The sequence below is a fragment of the Dipodomys merriami genome, unplaced genomic scaffold (assembly GCF_024711535.1).
Source record: "Dipodomys merriami isolate MVZ:Mamm:240054 unplaced genomic scaffold, mDipMer1.0.p SCAF_12, whole genome shotgun sequence".
Classification (NCBI taxonomy): Eukaryota; Metazoa; Chordata; class Mammalia; order Rodentia; family Heteromyidae; genus Dipodomys; species Dipodomys merriami.
Window position 1 is genome coordinate 44,341,288 of NW_027202493.1, and position 13,700 is coordinate 44,354,987.

General features: G+C 58.1%; 1 protein-coding gene across 2 annotated transcripts in view; it reads left to right on the top strand.

Annotated features, from left to right (window-relative positions):
• The first annotated feature begins 7,039 nt into the window (after nt 1-7,039).
• The window catches only part of Gata4 (GATA binding protein 4), a 37,941-nt gene continuing 31,280 nt past the window's right edge, over nt 7,040-13,700 (top strand). For both annotated transcript variants that reach the window (XM_070016803.1, XM_070016804.1), the window contains exon 1: nt 7,040-7,752. In XM_070016803.1, the coding sequence (XP_069872904.1) occupies nt 7,140-7,752 (613 nt within the window). In that variant the 5' untranslated portion in view covers nt 7,040-7,139. The remainder of the gene's footprint in view (nt 7,753-13,700) is intronic.

The window sequence follows — 13,700 nt, forward strand, 5'->3', positions numbered from 1 at the left end:
TGTCAAACTGGATTCTAAATTAGACACGTGGAGGCTTTGCCACCTTGAACGAGCGCCCTAACCTCTCTGGGCCTCTTCCGGCCCCTTCCTCCCGGGAGGGTGGCTTCCCCTCTTCTAGCCTGACACACATTTTCTGGAGAAAAATGGAGACACAGCATGCGCGTGCCCCATAATCTGGACAGGACTCTAAAGTGAAAAGGTGTGCCTCTGATTCGGGTCCAGGGCTAGAAGCACCCTTGTGCAGAGGTGGAGGGGCGAGCCTGTGCGTGGGCCGCCTGGCGCTACTTTTAAAGCGAGACGAATCGACGAGTTACTTCCTCCTTGCTGGGCTTCTGTGGGGGAGAGTTGAAGAGCCAAGCCGGGGCGCAGAGCCGGGCAGCCCGAGGGCCGGGGCCGGGTCCGCGTCCGCATCTACGCCTCTCCCCTCAAGAATTGCAGGTGGCCGAAAATCAAGAAAGGTGGTCGTCTCCCCGGACGAGCAGCTGAATTCGAGCTCCCGTCGCGAGCTCGCGCCCCTGCCCGGCCCCCTTGCCCAAGGCAGGAGACGGGAGCCCGGGAGGACGGGATGCGGCCTTCGTCCAGCGCGGGTCTCCGTGCGCGTCGGCCCCGCGGGTAGGAATGGGCTCCGCGTCCGGGTTCTGCTGCTCTCTGAAGAGTCGGGGTGAGGGTTCGGAGGACAAGGACCGGGGACTCGGGGTGAGGGGACACTTTAAATGTCTGATGTGAAAGTTTTAGGCGTCGTTTTCCTCTGGGTGCGGTGCTCACCAAGGCCGATTCCCAGTGCGCAGGGAGAGGGGGTCAGAGAGGGGGTCTTGTCCTAGAACTTGAACTTCCTCCTCCCTCCCCACGGGGCACTTGGTGGAAGGCCGTCCTGACCGGGTCTGGCCAGGACCTCGCTAGAAGCGGGGCCAGGAAGCCCGACCTGCGCTGCCCGCCTCCCTCACCGGATCATCAAGTATGGTCTGTCTGTCTGTCTTGTCTTGTCCATCTATCTATCTAATCTGTTTCGATGCAATCTCAGCCCGGATTCTCCATTCTTGGGTTCAGTCTACAATTTCGTCTCTGCCCGGAACAGACGGACTTCCGCGGGTCGGGGAAACGCCACGTATTCTTGTATTCTGCCCTTGAGAGGACCGCACAACCTGGTACTTCCCATTTGTCAAAAGTCCCCCGACTTGATGCGGGGTGCTCAGCCCGCGGCCTGGGTGAGAAGAGATCGAAGGGGAGAGAGGGAGGCTGGAGGGTTGATTTTTCCTGGCAGAACACGGGAAAGGCAAGGCGGGAGGAGGACTTCAAAAACTGTCCGAAGCTCAAAGGCCGGCCCCCCTCCGCGGCCTCCGGACGCGCCCCCCGCGCCTGGCACCGCGGCGCCGACGCCCCGCGCGCCCGGAGAGGAGAGGAAGGGGGCAAGTCGAGGGGGGCACGGGGGAGGGGAGCCACCCCCCCAGCACAGGCATTTGCCCAGCACCTGGGGTAGGTTTTTGAGCCCTAGGAGAGAAATTTGGTGCTCTGGACCCGCGCGCGCGAGAAAGCCACAGGAAACAGAAACAAATGTTCCGCCGCCGGCGCCTGGAGGGGCCGAGCGCCGCCCCTGCCCCCCCCCCCGCGCCCCGCTCGGGCTCCGCGCCAGCCCCGCGGGGCTCGCGATTAGGAGGCGGGGGTGGGGGTGGGGGAGGGCACCTGGGCGGGGAGAGGCAGGAGCCGGCTGCCCCGGATCGAATCCCGGGTTTGCGGGTCCCGGGCTCAGCGGCAGCTGCTCCTCCGTCCAGGGGTCTCAGGGCCAAGTCTATCGCCGCCCCAACCCGGGGGAGGGAGACACTGACTGGGGGGGGGGGGGGGCGATGCCGGGCAGGCGTGAGAGCTCACTGCGGGGCGCGGCAGCCCCGCGTCCCCCTCCTCCTCGCCCCGACTCCCGCGAGCGGCCGCACAATAAACCCTGGGATTTTTGGGGGGTGGGGTGGGGGTCGGCCTGGTCTCGAGGCTCAGCCCTGGTGCCCGCGGGCCGTGGAGATGGGGCACGTTCGGGGTCGCTCCAGCCTGGACTTCCCACTTCTCCGGCGAACAGGCCGGCTAGATGCCCCCCCCCGCGTGAGAACGGGGTTCACACGGGGAGGCCGCACACCGGGGTTCCCGCGCGAGGTCGCTCCTCCCTAGCGCCCCCTTCCCGAACCTCCCGGGGCCGTTATCGGGCCTCGCGCACGCGGCGCTGGATCGGAGTGGGGAGAACGCCGCGAGGGGACCCCTACCGCGCGGCTCTGGGGTTCGCGGACTGCGGGGCCCGGGCAGGGGGGGGGGCGCCCCGCGCCGGCGCGTCTCCAGCGGCCGGGCCTCGGCGCCTCCGGGTCCCCCCTCCGCCGCGGCCGCGTGGATCCCCCTCCCCGCCCGGCTCAGGTCGCCCGGCTCCTCCCGGGCGCTGGCGGCGGCCCTCGCTCGTCCCCAGCGCCCCGCGTTCCTGCGTTCCCACCACAAAAGCGAGTGTGGGGCGTGTGCGGGAGCGGGACGGGGCTCATCCCCGCCCCGGACCAGTGCTCGGCCCGGGTTGGAGAAGAGAGTGCTGGGAGACAAATTCTACCCGGAGAGACAGGCAGACAGACACACAGAGAGAGACGGGGCTACAGAGCGAGAGCGAGCGAGGTGCAAGGCGCGGGAGACCCCCGCCGCTGGGTCCCGGGGCCGCTCCGTTAACCTTGAGCCGTCGGAGGGACGCTGGGCTCCGGCTCGCGCGCCGCCCCGGGCGCCGACGCCGACGCCGGCTCCCGCCTGACCGCCCCCTCCCCCGGGGGAAGGCGAGCCGGGCCCTCCGCGGCCCCGGGCACGGCTGCCGGGGGAGGCGGGGAGGCCGCGGGGCCGGGCTGGAGGGCTGGGGCCGGCTCCCCGGCTTCGGTTCTCGCCCTGACGGCTAAGTCCGAGAGTTCGAGGCCAGGAGGAGCCCCTGGACGCCCGCCGGGAAGCCGGGACACCCCGGGTGACCCCGCGCCCCACCAGGGACTGGGAGCCCAGGCGGGAGGTCACCTTCCCCCCCCCGCCCCGCCCTCCGCGGTGGACGCGAACCCCCGGGGTGGGGTGGGGCGGGGGAGACGGAATTCTTCCCAAAGCCGTCCCTGGGCAAAAGAGCGAACCGCCCGACCTCCGGGCGGCGGGGGGCGCAGGCCCGGGCCGGCCCCGCGCTTCGCGTTCCTGGAGACCCCGCGCCTGGACTTTGCCTGTGGGGAGCGCTCGCCGCAGCCCGGTGGGCGGGCGCTGGGCCGCGGGGCGCCCCGCCCCGCCCCGCCCCGCACGTGACCCGCCCGGGCCACTCCGCGCGTCCGAGCGCGGCGCAGGGGCGCGGGGACGGGCGCGGGCAGCCGCGGGACCCGCCGGAGGCCGGCACAGGGGCCGCCGCCGCCGCTGCCGCCTCGGGGGCGCCCGGGCCTGCGCCCCTCTCCAGACACCCGAGGCCCAGCAGGTAGGGCTTAAAACACTAAACCTCGCCCTCCGCTGCCTCCCCGCTGCCAGGCCCGAGCTCCCGCGCCGCCTTCACCCCGGAGTCCAGGCAGCGCAGGTGGGACGAAAAGGGGGCGTCGGGCACCCCGGGACCCCAACTCGTCCCCAGCCAGCTCCGCGTGGGACTCTGGCTTCTTTACCTAGAAGCCGAGGGGGCGGGCGACCGGGCTCCTCTCGGGCGGCCTTGCGTACTCGGGATCCGTTTCCGAGCGTCGGTTCTCGAGCTCAGGTTTGCGCCCGCGCCGAGCCGCGGTGGGCGGCGGCCGTGTGGAGCCGCCCGGGCCGCCCGATCGCCCCGCGGACGGCGGGGACGGCGGGGACCGCGGGGCCGGACCCCGGGCCGGGCAGCGGAGTCGCCGGACTTGTATCGGTTTCCTTCTAGCCGGCCTCCTGATCTCGGAGCCCTAGGCCCGGGAGCTCAGCCCCCCGGAAGGCGAGCGATTTCGCCCTCCCAGGGCGCTCCGGGGTGACCCTCCCCGCGGGCCGCGGACCCACGAGCCTGGTGCTCGTGGGGGTCGAGTCCCCTGCGCAATGAGGGCTCCCCAGGGGGTGCACTTTCACCAGATCGCGAGAAGGGGTTTGGGACCGGCGGCCGGCGAGGCCGGAGCCGCGGGGCCCGGGGCGCTGGGGCGTCCGGGCGCGCTCCGGGGACGCACTTCCGTGCTTTTAGCGAAGCCAGGCGGCCCGGAGCCGATCTAGGGGCGCTTCACGGAGGAAACGTGGTCCAGGACCGCCAACCCCGACCCTGCCTCGGGACGGCTGGCGGGCGTGTGGGGTCTCTGGTGAAGATGGTGCGGGGCAGGCCCGGAGCGAGGGCGCGAGCCGACCCGGCTTGGGGAGGAACGACATCCCTGGGCGCTTTCGCTTCTCCCACTCCCCAAAGTAGATCGGAATATGGCTGGTAGCTAAATTCAGGGAAGGAGAGAAGCGTTTCCCGTTGTTTTGCGAAGCTGGGGTGAGCTGGGATGAGGGAAGTTGGGGTGAACGGGGGGGGGGCAGGGGGCCTTCTCGCTGGGCTGCCTCTGCGGTGCGCAGGTCTGAGGCCCAGTAACCGGGAACAGGTTCTTACCTTCTCAGAACAGCACTGGGGAAAGGATACCCCAACTTCCACTGGCCACTGCGGGCACTGCAGCTGCCATTGGAAACGGCAGAGCGCACGGAGGACGAGGGGAGGTTTGTTCGTATTTTTAGAGATTACATTTTCAAGCCTCTCGGGTTGACACCTGTTTGTGTACTCCAAGTTAGGTGACAAAACTCGAAGTTGCCTTCCTTTCCCGCAGTTATGTGAGGAAAAGAAAATTTACAGCGTTGTCTTTTAGAACTGCGGGAGTACCACAGAAAATAAGTGAAATGGGTCAACTACTGGATTTAAAAGTCAAATACTGAATATATCTCAGGCAAATGTATGTATTTACTGACTGAAGGCCAGAGATTACTAGGCAGTATTTTTTTTCTTGGCCTTTATTTTCATAGAGAAGGTTTGATGATGTCAGGTCAGAAATTGTTCACCAAACCCAAAAATGAATTGTATGTTTTGGAAGCAAATAATAAAGCATTAGCAGTTATCATGCAATATATAATCCACACTATTGGCTTTGCTGTTAGTAGCAGTAACATTGCAACATGGCAAAGTGTTAGAGTTTATGTATTAAAGGCTCCATTTTTTGAATTTTTACAATAATAAATGTGATGATTATTACATCCCAGGTACTTTCCTACAGCATAATAGAAATCTGTAAGAATAGCCAACCTTTGCATACAACCGATTTTTTTTGGGGGGGGTACCTGATTAAACAGTCCAAAAAGGTCTTGTTACAAGTGCCTTATGGACATTCATTTATGACCCACTCCCAATTCTCAAAGATTCTCTGAGGTAGGCCCCTTAAATGTTTGCCCTTGGCAGATAAGGAAACTGAGGTACTGAGAGGGTGGGAGATTTGTCTAAAGTTACTCATTCGCCAGCGGCAGAGCTTGCACTCAGTGTGTAGTTCTGTTACTATTCTTGCAAGTGTACTGTTGCAATGAAAAACAATCCAGTGTCAGATGTCCCGCCTCTTCTAAGGGAAAATGTGGGTGTCATGAACCACCTAAGATCCCCCCCTTGACAGGTTTCAAATTTACATGCTTTAATTCCCCCTCCCCTTTTTTTTTTTTTTGTAAAATATGGACTGATACTTTTACTTTATGGAGACTGATGACACACAGGTATGTTAGAAAGTGAAGATATTATTATAATTAAAAGTCCCTGGTCATACCCTAACATAGGAAGCTAGGGAGCATACAAGCAAATTCTAGAAACTCCTTCCCCACAAGCAGTCTCCTTACTTTTAGGTGGACCTGTGACTCCACAGGAGAAAAGGAAGAGAAAAGAAAGGTTCTGCGACTTAAGAGTCGTTCATTCAGTTGTCTATAAAGTGACCTTGTACATTCCTATTCCTCCTTCTTCTCCTTCTTCTCCTCCTCCTCCTCCTGCTCCCCCTCCTTCCCGCCCCCCCCCCCAGTCCCCATCTGCAAAATGTCTAAAATGTAGCTCTTGGAGAAACTTGTAGCTTGTCCATTTGACACCGCGTGTATGATGAAGAGGCTTCCCGACCCCTTACGAGGCTGAGCAGACACTTGCCCATTTATAAACATTTAGACTCTACCTCGAGTGGTTTTTTTTTTTAAGGATTACAAACAAAACTTTCTTAGGTTGCTGGTTTTTATAAAGTTTGTCACGGTCTCCCGCCTCCCCTCCCCCTCTCGGTCGGGAAGGCTGGGGAGACGCGGCGGGAAAGACAGGACTCCACGCGTCCCATTCTTGAGAAATCGAAACCCCGGTTCCCACAGAACCCTGCAGCAGAAGAAATGTGCTTGAAGGGAGAAGGAGAAAAAGAAAAGACAATTAAAGCCCTTCCCGACAACCCCAACGTGTCCTAGAACGCAAAGGCCTCCCCCGCCGGGCGCTGGGGGGGGTGGTCGTGCACCGGGCTCGACCGGGGTTCGAAAGCTTGGCGGTGACCTCCTCTCTCCTTTTTTTGTCTCTCCAGGACTGCGGCGCATGTGAGGGTCAGCCCGCCTGGCCTTCGCGGGGCAGTCGGCGGCGAGTGACGCGGAGGCCCGCGGCCGCAACCCACGCCCGCGCCCCACCGCGTCTGCAGCTGCGGGCGCCGGGAACCCGGGAACCCCCGGCCGCGGGCTGGGCGGACAGCGTCTGCAGCTTCCCCGGCAAACCACCCGACGGAGGTCGGGGGGCCTCTCGGCGTCGGCCTGCGCGCCGGGCCCGCGCCCGCCCGCCCGCGCCTGGCTTTTTGAGTGACTTTTCTTCTTTTTGGTGCCCGTCGGGGCTTGGCGACCTCGGGGCCTGGGCGCTGCCGTCCCCCGGCTTCCTCGCCCAGGCTGGCGCTTTCCAGCCACTCCTCCACCTCTGCCTTTGCTCCCCCTGGTCTGTGAAGATAAGAGGCCCGCGGACTTTCCTGCCCGGGCTGGCTTCGAACTGCGCCCCTCGGACCCCGGCCTCCTGAGCAGCCAGGACTCCAGGCGAGAGCGGCAGGCGCCTTGATTGTCTTCTGTTTTGTCGCCCTGGTCGGCTTTCGTGTTGTCTGGGGGCGCGCGGCCCTGCTCTCCGGTCCCCTCGCCCCGCGTGGCCTCTCGCCCCGCGAGGGCTCGCCAGGGCCATGTACCAGAGCCTGGCCATGGCCGCCAACCACGGCCCCCCGCCCGGGGCCTACGAAGCGGGCGGCGCGGGCGCCTTCATGCCGGGCGCGGGCGCAGCGTCCTCGCCGGTCTACGTGCCCACGCCGCGGGTGCCCTCCTCCGTGCTGGGCCTGTCTTACCTGCCGGGCGGCGGCGGCGCGGCGGGGGCCGCGGCGGGGGGCGGCTCCGGGGCCGCCCCGTCGGGCGCGGGGCCCGGGGCCCAGCAGGGCAGCCCCGGCTGGAGCCAGGCGGGCGCCGAGGGCGCGGCCTACACGCCGCCGCCGGTGTCGCCGCGCTTCTCCTTCCCGGGGACCCCCGGGTCCCTGGCGGCCGCTGCCGCCGCCGCCGCCGCCGCCCGGGAAGCCGCGGCCTATGGCGGAGGGGGCGGCGGGGCGGCGGGCGCGGGGCTGGCGGGCCGCGAGCAGTACGGGCGCGCGGGCTTCGCGGGCTCCTACTCCAGCCCCTACCCGGCCTACATGGCCGACGTGGGCGCCTCCTGGGCCGCGGCCGCCGCCGCCTCCGCCGGGCCCTTCGACAGCCCGGTCCTGCACAGCCTGCCCGGCCGGGCCACCCCCGCCCGACACCCCAACCTCGGTGAGTACGGGGGCGCTGTGGGCGCGCGGGGACGCGTGGGTGCTGGGAGCCGTCGAGGCTCCGAGAGAGGCCGAATGGAGCAGCGCGGGGCGGGGGGGGGGGGTCCCAGCTCCCCGTTCCCGGAGCCTGGCCACCGGGCATCGCTGGGGCTCGGGCGCCCCTGGCCTCGCGGACCCCGGCTGCGGGGACGGGACCGAGCGCCAGGTGGCAGCGCCGTTGGGGCGGCCCCCGAGGGCCGATGACCCTCCTGGAGGAGGGAGGTCACGCCGGAAACAAGAGGACCAGCCTTGGAGGCGCCCGGACGGCTGCGGCCGGCGGGCCTGGGGGCGCCGACCCGGGCCTGGTTCTTCATCACGGCCCGGGGCTGGGGACAGAAATGACCGTCGGGCGATGCGCTCGGGGCGGGGGGCGGGGGTGCCCCTCCCCATCGGTCCTGCGTGGCCTGGGAAGGTCCCCGCGGGGATCCCGCCACGTCCGTACCCCGGGGGAGCGGAGCGGCCGCGGCGCAGGTGCGGGGTTCGTGGCTCCCACGGCCCCGGCCTCGGTCTTGCTCAGAACTCGCCCGGGAAGCTTCGGCCCGGGGGCGGGACAGCAGGCCTGCCCTGCCTGGGAGGCAGAGGGTGGAGGACGCGAGCGGGCGACGCAGCCAGACTGCCACAAAACACCGAAAACGAAACGAAGCGAGACGAGTGAAGAAGGAAGGGTCTCCATTCTGCTTTTACATTGGGGCTCTGGACGCGTGCTTTGTAGCGCTTACAATCGCGTGCTGAGAATTTGGTGTCGGGTTGAGAGACAGACAGACAGACAGAGACAGGGAGACAGAGAGAGAAGTTCCAAATGGAAGATGGAGGAGACTTTCAGATCTCTGACTGTAAGAGCCCAGTGAGGGACAGGGTGTGGGCACAAGGCAGGCATTCAGAGTTCTCAGTGGGTGCTGAACTTAGTAACGTCCCCAAATCCCAGTGTCAACCCAGGGCTAGCATCTCTGGGATCCTCGAAGCCGAGGTTTTTCCCTCCTGCCGCACCCCGCCCACCCCGGGCCGGGCACTCAGGTCTTCAGCTCTGCTGGCTTCCACACACAGGCGTTAAAGAGCTGCACAGACACGGGTTTGGGTTCTTCAGTGAGACCTAGGACAGCACACTAAGAGAACCAGTTCCAGAATCTTCACAGAGGCCTGGCCCCTCTGGGGAGTTACTGCCACCCCTGGAACATATGGCTTACACCTCTCCATGGAGCCTCTTTCCCTGTAAAACGGGATAGGAAGTTCTTTGAGTGTTGTCTGAAATCAGATATTCAGGAAGATGGTTTGGTGTTGGCTCTTCATAATGATGTGACTTCGCTGATGTCATCCCTGTCCTGTATAGTGAACTACTTTTCTGGCAGGACTTAGGCCTTTCAGTGACAACTGTCCCCAGTAAGTGGGGCTCCTGTTCTCCCCAAGTAGAACTGAAAATGAGCAAATGCAGTATCATTGTTGTAGGGGCAATGAGCTGAGAGGAAAGGAGAGAAAGCAAAGCAGGTTCTTCTATCTGAGCGCTGCAAGTTCTTCACCAGAGTGTGACATTTACTTAGGGTCTTGAAGGGTGGTTTGTCAGGGAAGTGACCTACGAATAAAGAAGAGAAAAGAAAGATAAGCTGGCATCTACTCCATACAGTGTATACTCCATGAAATAATGGAACTCAGACTGTCTTTTCCATAGTAGGTAAAAACGCAGACTGTTCAGCCTTAACTCATCTTCAGTGAGGTGAAGTAAGAGAACACCTTTGTTTTTCTATGAGGTATTATCTTGTTTAGTAGGCAGAGTGAACATATTGCCAGAGTTCTTATACTGGAAACAAGCAAAAATCAAAGTGGTAAAAGCCAACAAGGGCAGGGCTCTATGCTTAGGTTGGAAATGATTTTGTCCTAACTATAATAATGTATGTGCCCTTTAATTCATTCCAAGTTCAATAAGACCTGCAACCCTGAAACAATTGTAGAAGCCATTAATTAGGCTCATTAATGGACTTCTGTGCCCTTACTGAGGGCAGGTGCAGAATCTTACTCAGATTTAAGTGCCTGGCACATGCTGGACACTTAACAAATATTTGAGTAGAAATCTAGGAGGTAATTGCCCCAGGACTCTGTCCTGCCCTGGTCAAACCACACAGAGTGCCTGCGGAGTCCTTTAAGAGGCAAAGCAGAGCAGGGTGTGGTGCTACATTCAGTAATCCCAGCATTTTGGATGCCAAGGCAGGAAGATTGTGGTTGAGGCCAGTCTGGGCTGTATAGTGAATTCCAGACCACCCCGAGCTACAGAGCAAGATGCTTTCTCAACAAACAAACAAACAAGCCACACAAAAAAACAGCAACAACAACAACAACAAAAAGAGTGGGCAGGATGGCAGGGAGCGGGTCCTTGGGGAAGCCACTGGAAAAAGATGGACTCTGAAGGTCTGTGGCCTCCCACGCTGCTCTAGGGAAGCAGGTACTAAGAAGAATGGTGGAGTGCATGGCTGTACTTGCTGGTAGATGCAGTTCGTGCTCTTGGGGTTGTTTTTCTGATAAGCTGGACATCCAAGAACTTACATCTGCCCTGCAAGCTGTGCCACAGGCACAGCTGTAGAACTGTGTGTGATGAAATGCGAACAGTCTTCTCTTAAAGAGCTGAGCTGTGTGACGCTATCCATTCCGCAGAACTCATGGAGATGTACTCCTTTTTTTTTTTTTTTTTGGCAGAACTGGGGATTGAACTCAAGGCCTTGCATTTGCTAGGTGAGCGCTCTCTCTGCCTGGGCTGGGCTGGGCTGCGGTCCTCCAGTCTGTGCTTCCCTTTGTCACTTGAGATGACAGGCACATGCCACTATGCCCAGCTATTAGTTAAGACAGAGCCTCCCCAACTACTTTTTACTAGGGCTAGCCTTGAACCATGAACGCCCAATCTCCGCCTCCCAAGTAGCTAGGATTAGACTTGAGCCACTGCACCAGGCTGGAGATAAACTGTTTTTTGTTTTTGCTAGTTCTGGGGCTTGAACTCAGGGCCTGGGGGCTGTTCCTAAGCATTTTTGCTCAAGGCTAGGGCTCTACCACTTGAACTCCAGCTTTTTGGTGATTAATTGGAGACGAGACTCTCCTGTCTGGGGTAGCTTCAAACCACATCGTCAGATCTCAGCTCCTATGTAGCTAGGTTTGCAGATGTGAGCTACCAATGGTTGGCTGGAGATACATTCTTAAAAGAGGAGTCTTTTATTTAAATATATCAGTTTCTTTTTGTATCGATTCACGCTAGTGTATGCTTAGGGCTCAAAGAGCGACTGAAATGGAAATTATATGTAAGTATGCCTTGGAGGACATAGCATGGTGGTAGACACTGCTAGAAAAGCTAACATATATTTTAGTAAGGAATAATTCTTTCATCATGGAGAAAGAAGCAATCCCGCAGTTCTCAAAGCATCCAAAATCACAAACCATTTGCAGGTTCTGTGAAAGCAACCCACAGTGCAATGTGCATGTCTCAGTCCTGTCAAAACCTTCACCTGGAAACACGGTCACCCCATTACGTGTGGGGAGGGGGACTCGGGGTTCAGGGAGTTTATGAGGAGGTCAGGGGAAAATACTGCAGTGTTTGCTGGATCTTTGGGGTGCTGCTTATCGATGAAGCCAGCTGCTTTCAGAGCCAGCTCATTTGTGCAGGAAACCAACCTTGTGAGGCCAACTCTGAAGTCGCCTGCTTGGCCAGAGAACAATTTGTCAGTCTTCAGGGAAACCACAGTTGTTTGACTTTCCGGTTACCACCCTGAGCAGGTCGATCAGAGTTGGAATTGGTCTTCAGGGCTAAGTGGAGAAGCAATTAAATAAAGCCGGTGCTCTGGGGTGGCCTGGGGTGTGTCACTGCCTCTGGTGACACCTGTCACTTGCCCAATTGTATCCCCAGAAGAGGTCAGGCCACATTTGCTAGGCACTTTCCACGCCCGTGCTGGAGCGATGCTCATGAGGCAGTTTTAAATAACGCTTTCCTCTGTGTCATTCACCACTTCTGTTTCTTTTTTCTTCCTTAAATGCACTAAGAAAACAAACGCACTCTAAGGTGAAGGGAAACAGGGCCTCTGAACTGTGAGGTGGGAGTGTAAATTGGTACTATCTTCATAGAGCAGCTTTGGGAAAATCAGATGGATTATAAAGTAGATGGCTTTGCTGCAGGATTTGAACTCTGTGAATTTCTTCCGTGCTGCATATTAATATCATCGCTACATATAATACTTCACATCAGAAAACAAAAATGGGAAATTAAAACCCAAATTGGAAGTCCCCCTTCAGGAAGTATTTGGACACAAGGGGTACAAAGCTACCACAAGCCGTCGCGTGGACATAGAAAGATGAAGGTCGCTGGAGGGGGGTGGTATCTTTCCCAAGACATTTGTGTTTACATAATTTGTAAACAAATGGTTGTGTGTGTGCTGGTGCCAGGGCCTGAGTGCTCTTAGTTTTGTTTTGTTTTGCTTAAGGCTGGTGCTCTACCACTTGAACCATACTTCCACTTCTGGCTTTTTTGCTGGTTCATTGGAAATAAGAATCTCACAGACTTCCCTGGATAGGCTGGCCATGAACCAGAATCCTCAGATGCAGACCTCCTAGTAGCTAGATTAGAGGCAGGAGCTATCAGTGCCCACCTATGTAATAAATATTAAAATATAAATTGTTACTTGGAATGTGTAATGCTGATAGCCAGGGGGCGGGGGGAGTGTGGGATGATGGGTAGGGTAGGGATACAGGTAAAAGGGTGTAGAATAAGTGTTTGGAACTTCAAAAAAAATTTAACGATCTTAACATTACTTATAGTCACATATATGCTTCATTATTAGTCTACTAAATAAGAAAATATATTTGAAGTATGGGAATGTTGAAGTTAGGTTTGGTTTGAATAGTTATTTTTGTTTTGTTTTGTTGTCGTCCTGGGGCTTGAACTCAGGGCTTGGGCACTGTCTCCGAGCTTCTTCTGCTCAAGGCTAGCACTCTTACCACTTGAGCCACAATGCCACTTCTGGCTTTTTCTGGTTATATGATACTGTGGAATCGAACCCAGGGCTGCATGCATGCTAGGCAAGCACTCTACCACTAAGCCACATTCCCAGACCCTGGTTTGAATATTCTTACTACCTGGATTATTAAAGGAAGAGCTCAGTAGTGTTACATACGGTCACATTGTTGTATAACAGCACTTTTTATCTTTTAAAATGGAAACTCTACCTACTACAAACCAGCCCCCAGCCCTGTCCTGAGTGTTGCCCTTGTTCTACTTCCTGTCCCTATGAACTTGACTCCCTCAGGACCTCAGATCAGTGGAATTATTGTGCTCAGCAGGATGCCTTCATGGACCATCTACGCTATAGCACATGCCCACTTCGTTCCTTGGGTTATTTGAATAGTATTCCATTGTATGGGCAGACTACATTGCGTTTACCCATTCATCCTCAGATGCTCACTTAACAGCCACTGGTGTTACAAATAATGCTGTTGTGTGAATGCAAAAAGAATCTTTTGAATTAAAAATAGATAGAAATGTAGATGTTATTACTTATTTCCAAAAATGTATGTTAAACTAATTAAGCTTTTTTAAAAAAAATTATTGTCATATAATTTCTTTTTTTGCCAGTCCTGGAGCTTGAACTCAGGGCCTGGGCACTGTCCCTGAGCTCCTCTTTGCTCAAGGCTAGCGCTCTACCACTTGAGCCACAGTGCCACTTCCAGCTTTTCCTGTGTATGTGGTGCTGAGGAATTGAACCCAGTGCTTCATGCATGCAAGGCAAGCACTCTAGCCACATTCCCAGCCCCCACCAATTAAGCTTTTTTAAAAACAGACATATGTAATTCATGAATCAGCTTCCTGAAAGTCTCGAGACCTTTTGGATATTTAAGTTTAAGGATTCTATTTAGTGTTTCTGGATACACAGGGGAAACTCTTTAACA